Source organism: Glossina fuscipes, unplaced genomic scaffold (genome assembly GCF_014805625.2).
Source record: "Glossina fuscipes isolate IAEA_lab_2018 unplaced genomic scaffold, Yale_Gfus_2 1, whole genome shotgun sequence".
NCBI classification, from domain to species: Eukaryota; Metazoa; Arthropoda; class Insecta; order Diptera; family Glossinidae; genus Glossina; species Glossina fuscipes.
Genome location: NW_023998415.1, coordinates 11727103 through 11734428, shown reverse-complemented (window position 1 = coordinate 11734428; position 7326 = coordinate 11727103). Strand labels below are relative to the sequence as shown.

The window sequence follows — 7326 nt, the reverse complement described above, 5'->3', positions numbered from 1 at the left end:
AAAATTTAATAATCTAAGTATAAAATATTTCATAAGAAACGAAGAGTAAAAATCAAAAGTAAGTTTTATTCAATAAAGCAAAAACGCAATATTAACATAATTCGTTTACGCGTGCGTACTTTGAGTTTGTGTTAATGTGTGCGTTGTAATGTTAAGAGCGTGTATGCATAAAAGAATAACAAGTTATTGCAAGAAGTAGATATAAAGAGCAAGAGCTTCATTGGCTGGATATTATTATTATGTGTTTCGTAGTAGAAAATCATGTTGCTTTTCAAATATTTCGTATAGGCAGAGAGACGACGTTTAGTTCATGCAGCACAGCCCATTCATATTCATTAAATAAGTATTAAAAAAAAAGGAAGAAAGAAAAAGAGTTTCTCATATTTATGTACATGACGTTGAGTACCATTCCGGTTTTTTAATATATTCGCTTTGGTTGTTCTTGTCTATATAAGTGTTTAACGTTAACTCTTTTTTTTTTATTTATTTTTATTTCTCTTTTTTTTTTGTTTTGTTTTTTGTTTGAACAACTTATTTTTAATGAACAGTTGAAATGGTGTTATGCGAAGTCTTCGCAATTAGTTGAAAAGCGAAATTATCATTGATTGGTAAGAAATATAAATTGACTCAACGCATTAATAAGTATTAAAAGGTAACTGAGAATCTCAGAAGCAAGCATGAAAACATTTAAGTTTATGTTCTTTCACTTTCTTATGCCTGCTGGTTTTTTTTTTTTTTTTTTTTTTTTTGTAAACGTAAAATTAAACTATAGGATAATAAAGCATTCAATTAAGGCGTTGGCTCAAGCTCGCAAAATACTTTAAACTATTTGAATGAGCGACTCACAATTAACTCTTCCCCACAGTCAACTAATGAAAAAATTTTTTTTTTTTTTATTGCTGCGTGCATTAACTTTTCAAATTATATTTCAATTTACTTTTGCCTATGTTTGCGGGTGTCTGTCCCTTCGTCTCTGTACATGTAATTTTCAAATCCTAGTGAATAGAGTAAAACAAGAGTAAATATATAAATAAAAAAGTGCAGTTTTTAGTCACATAAAAAAAAAAAAAAAAAAAAAGAAAAAACAAAATTCAATGAAATTAATTGAAATTTAATTATTTAAATTTCTGTAAATTCAAACGTCTTGGCATGTGTAATGGAGGTACCTGAAAGAATTGTTATTATCGTACATTGATTCAAACTTAAATGAATCTCAATTTTATAGTTAATCTCGTATTATAAGAAAAATGCGCGACGCTTCTAAGTCGAGAACAATCAATGTAATTATAATGCCGCTAAAATATATATATATATATTTAGAGACACCGCGACCGTAAATAGGCGATTTTTATGCAAACGTCATTAAAACGTGGAGTGGTTCGCTTTCATTAAATTGATAAATTCAAATAAGTTGGAAAGTGAAATGAAATTGAAACAGATCGTTATAAAACAACAAATACAACATGCGGAGACTTTGTAAAAAAACGCCGCAGATCAGCAATTTTGTTTGCACACATTTTTGGGAAGAATATTTCTAGTTAATCAATAGGGAAAATAGCTATTAGCTATAGAGCTTCGCAAGAATAGGATGGAAATGTAGGAGATGTGCATCTCTACTGGAATTTCTTAAATCATTATCGTATTTATTGAAAAAGCGTTTAATGATTTTGTTTTTCAATCGAAAATGATTTCGTTCATTTGTAATTCTATTATCATCTTTTTTTTTGTTTTTTTTTTATTAAGAGGTAACGCAGTTCTATATATAAAATAACAAATATGAATAAATGGCGTATTCTCGGCAGCATTAAAGAGACGTCCCAAGTGACAAGGCAGTCGAAAGAATTTTTTTTTTTAATTTTTAAATATCAAATTTGATACAAAAACTATAACACAAAAATATATTATTTTCTTTTTTGACTAGCGACTAGCGGTGACGGAAGCAAACTGCGACCGTAAGTTATGTCGTCGAATCGATAACTTTCTATCTTTAATTTTCTTGTTAATGAAATGCGAATCGTAGGTTCCAAAAACTTAATCGATTCTTTATCGGACTGAGTGGCTGAATCCGTCTCCATTAATTTCGCTTATAATTTGCGAAAAAATTGCCTTTATTTAAAGCTATTTTTAAAGCTTGCTTTTTTTTTTGAATTTTCTCTTTTCATAATTTTATTAAGTTTACGTTTGTGCGTTATTCGTGACGCATGTTACATGAACGTACGTTACCTTTTTGCTATCGTATTTAAGTATTACAATGCATAGCTTACACTTACATGACATCTCATACGTAAAGTGTTGTAATTTCGTTTGCCTTAGTTCGATATGCACTTGTATAAAATAATCAAATCCAAATCATAAACGGTCGTCTCCTTAAGCAACTTATTTTTACTCATTACAAGTAGAACTTTGCAAAACAACTTTAATAAATATTCTAATCAGATTATGATTGGATGTAATACGCTGATTAAAGATATTATATAAAATATATTTCAAATACTTGCTTTCATGTTTTACATATGGTCAAATCTCTAATGCATCTTCATATCTCGTTACTCGATAGAATAATAAAAACAATATAAGTTGACGGATATTAGAATAAAATGAGTAAAACAACTTTCTGCCTTGTAATTAAAAAAATATTTTAACTTAAATTATTGATTGCAATTACTATATTTACTATAAGTAACAAGTAAATGATGCCATGATCACGTATACACACATAGCCATAGTAACGCTCTCCCTCATATAATGAATGACCAGTACGTCTTGTAAGAGATAGGGAAATGTTACTTGTGCATAATGAATCATATAATATATTGTTTTTGTGTCAAACGTAATGCTTAATTCATTTAGATTACAAATGTTTTCAATTTTATATAGATACGAAAACACCTTTGTGCGTATTAATAACAGTAAGCTTCTTCCCTTATTCTTTAGGGACCTAATCATTATTTGTCGCTTATTACACAAAATAATAAAATACTTTCTTCGTAGAGAGAAAAGTAAATTCTTGGTATTATTATTATTATTATTATTATTATTAATTTCGCCAGAGAAATAAATTCTAAGACTAAACTCTTAAAAGCACTAGCATCTAAGGCTATCGGCTTAAATACTTGGTAATAATTGATAAAAACATTACGAAGAGTTTTTTTTAATTTTTTGGATGCAAAAAAAATTACATCGCTTGCTTCGATTCTATAATAAATCTGATAAAATCTTATATATCAGATAATTATGAATTTTACAGTCTATTTTAAAATCCTTACTCGAAAATCTGTATTCCTTAGTTGTTAGCATAAGATGGAAACAGAGAAGAATACTATGCGACACAATTTGGACTAGAAATAAGGACAATAGATAGTGGTTACAATAATCCGTTTATCTCGCGTTTAGATATCATTTACAAGAGGATAATAGATTGTGAGAGAGCTTCTTCCATTTTCATTGTAAGTCAAGTCATTAGTTTTCCCGTTAGAAGAAATGCTTTCTTGTAAGCAACTGCTGATATATATATATGTGTATACATATGTGTGCTTTTGATCATTGCTGCCTAAGATCTTTTATAAATGAACACTCCTTCGTACCATTTACCATATGAACACTTGTCTTTGAGAGATTTCTTGTTCACGTTCCACATTTCACGCCAATGCCAATATAGCGAATTCTTTTTTCTCCTTTCAATTCTGCCAATGAGTAAGCAAGTAAGCAAGTATGGAAAATTTGTCCATTAATTGTCTACGTATTTTGTAAATAAATTTACAATTGTATTGATTTTAAAGGCTCCCGGATAACTTAGATCATAAGCTCGCGTGTAATGAAGCAAGTAGGGAAAGTATTTGTTCTAATTAACAGGTTCTTGCATGTATTCTGATCACTTTTTCTTTTGAAAAAGTCATTTACACAGAAAAATTGATACAGTATGTATAAATCAAAATATTTGCCATCATTTTCTACAATTTTTTTCCCATCTTTCTGCCAACAAGGCCTTACGGTATTGAAAGAAAGGCATTGTCCGACAGCGGTCGAATCATTGACGGACTTTCGCACTTCGACAACTTTGCGGAAGTGCATGCCAGCTAATCCATGCTGCATCGATCTGAGCATAATGTCCGGTGAGTTCGCTGGATGCGGCAACGTGCATAACCGTGCGTTGTCAAGCAAAAGGATGACTTTTCGTCTGTTAACCACTAATGCTGCTCTTTTTTGCAACAATACGTCTTTGAATTTTTTCAACTGCAATAACATTTTCATTCGTGTTTAGCACCTTGTAATACACTACAGCTTGGTGGTCGCACCATATGCACTGCAACACTCTATGGCTATGAATATGACACTTCGGTGTCGATATGGATGGCTCTCTTCGAGCAACCTATGAATTTATTAGGCTTGACATTATCGTAACAGACCCACTTTTTATCGTCAATCGCCTAATCGCAATACAAAAATTCTTCTTTTTGTCTGGCAACCTATGAAATCGCGATGTAGAAACGGTTTCTAGTAGCATTTTCCATCAATTCATATAGTGGCTATTTTCCCTCCTTTTAAGAATTTACAGTCGCATGTGAACGTTTCGAAATTCTTAAAGCATCAATTGCTAAGGTGTTTGGAAATTCTGCGAGAGTTTTCAGTTGCGTTTTCGTCCAATAAGTCTTGCACTAGTCCCGCTATTTATATATATATGTATTTATCTATATGAGTCTATATGGATTCCGTCACTTACACGTGTCTATATTTTGCAGATGACCTGGCAACCAGGAAACAGATTATTTTTCATACTTTTAGTGGCTTCCTTTCTTTACATAATGGATACGGAAGCTAAAACAGGTAAATAAATATACTGATGTTATTACATCATAATGTTACTCACATAAAATAAGGGTTATATAGGCAAAGACGAACAAAAAATATGAAATAAACACATACTTATACTTATGTATATAACGATGGCGGTTGAAAAGTAAAATTTAAGTGCGTATGTCAAAATTGATAAGCACTTAATGAATTTGACCTTTCAACCGGTATGTATATGTATGTATTCAAAGTTTAAATTTTATTTTATTTCATTTAAAAATTTTCCTATAGGGCCCGCACACGACAAAGTAGTTGTTTGTTATATTTCAACGTGGGCCGTTTATCGTCCTGGCCATGGTGCTTATTCCATAGACAATTTTGATCCCAGTTTATGTTCGCACGTGGTATATGCCTTCGCTGGTTTGGATCCGATCCAATCCGCTATTAAATCTTTGGGTAATTTTATTATATAATAGTTACGAAGGATCAAAAATTTTTTATGCAAATTTTCTATTCTTTGGCCATTAAAGACCCTTGGCAAGATTTGAAAGCAGAATACGGGAAAGGTGGTTACGAACGCTTAACAGGATTAAAACGTAATTATCCTCATCTAAAGGTTAGTCTGGCAATTGGTGGATGGAACGAAGGCTCAAAAAATTACTCAAACATGGTTTCGGATCCTGTTACTAGAGGGAAATTTGTGCAACATGTCACTTCATTCATACGTAAATATAATTTTGATGGTTTGGATTTGGATTGGGAGTATCCTACACAACGCGGTGGTGCACCTAAAGATCGTGATAATTTTGTATTACTTGCGAAAGAGTTGAGAGAGCAATTTAATAGTCATGGCTTATTATTAACTTCAGCCATAGGGGCAGCTAAAAATGTTATCGATCAGGCGTACGATGTCAAGCAGATATCCAAATATTTAGATTTTTTGCACATCATGTGTTACGATTATCACGGCAGTTGGGATCGGAAAGTAGGCTACAATGCTCCTCTAACGGCCCCAAATGGCGATCCTTTGAGCGTGGTAAGTGCTCGTACTTAAAGAAAAATTAAATAAAGTTTCAAATCCTTTTTCACCTTTTGCTACAGCAATTCACCATAGATTATCTATTAAAACTGGGTGCTTCCGCTGAGAAAATTGTTATGGGTGTACCGTTCTATGGGCGCACTTTTAAAACCGCTTTAGATGGAAATTTGGACGATGAAACAGACGGAACCGCTTTTCAAGGACCATTTACTCGCGAGGATGGTTTCTTGGGCTACAATGAAATTTGCCGAATTTTAAGTAATAAGACCTCAGGTTGGACTACAATGTGGGATCCGGAAACATCTCAAGTTTTGGCACGTTCCGAAAAAGATATCTTTTCCGGTCTAGTTCAGGTCGTTACATTCGACAATTCTCGTACCATCGCTAATAAAGTGAAATTTGCTATGGAGAGAAATTTAGCTGGGCTCATGGTTTGGTCCATAGATACAGATGATTTTTTAGGAGAATGTGATCCTGAAAGTGATATCTACGAGGACTATAAGTATTTGAAAAGCGCCAATATTCATAGCCCACCCCGCATGAATAATAATTATCCTTTATTAAGGACAATTAACGAAGCCATTACCTTATCCTTAGAAGAAATTGAACTTCAGCATAATGATAAAGAAACAAATCTACTGCCTAATGAAGAAGATAACGAAATACCTCATGGTTCGATTAGTGATCGTAAAGGTGATAATAGTAGTTCTAATCATTTGTTTAAAAATGCGTCTTATATTTACACTATACTCTTAGGGATTTTAATTTTTTCTTCAGCTTAACAATTTTCAAAATTTATTATTTATCCTTTTTTTTATACATGCATATATCTTCATATACATATATTGTTTTAAATCACCATAAAATTACCTATTATATATGATAAATGAAAAAGTGGTGTACATGAGTAGGTTTTTCCGAAGAAATTTGACAATTTTTTTTTTTTTTTTCTTATATTATCTTTTCTGATAATTTAAAATTTTTGTTTGTTTTTCAATAAATATTTAGTATTTAAGAAACCTTTTCTTAATGATCGGCCTATTAGGGAATAAAGTTTCTGAAATAGACAATTTGTTTTGCATGGAAGCAATAACAATATTCGACAATATTATAAAGCATATATATAAGAGAATATCAAAAAAAAAAAAAAAAAAAAAAAATGCCAACAACGGAATCATTATCAAGCGGTATCTTTGTATTAAACCTGGGCCTGGAGCAAGCAGTGTAATCGGTCCCAATACGGATTAAAAATGTATATATCTATTATAGTTAGAGAAATATGCGTGAGATTTTTCAGAAACATTGCAAGATTAACGAGGGTTTGAATGAAAAAATTCGACTGTCGATCAAAAGAAAAAAACCCTCTTGTATTAAAAGGCAAGTGAAAATATTGTCATTAGCATATCATTAGCAGTAAATATTCAAACACCATTCCGCTTAATATAGTTAATTATAATGTCTTATTTTCTTTTTCATATAACGATTTTTCAACAGCA

General features: G+C 31.5%; 1 protein-coding gene across 1 annotated transcript; it reads left to right on the top strand.

Annotated features, from left to right (window-relative positions):
• Positions 1-1141: 1141 nt before the first annotated feature.
• LOC119631370 (probable chitinase 2) lies at positions 1142-6612 on the top strand. The gene is made up of 5 exons (XM_038023512.1): positions 1142-1162; positions 4740-4824; positions 5083-5247; positions 5322-5827; positions 5893-6612. Exons 1-5 carry the CDS (start codon positions 1157-1159, stop codon positions 6610-6612), a joined length of 1482 nt encoding a protein of 493 aa, XP_037879440.1. The 5' UTR covers positions 1142-1156.
• Positions 6613-7326: the final 714 nt, after the last annotated feature.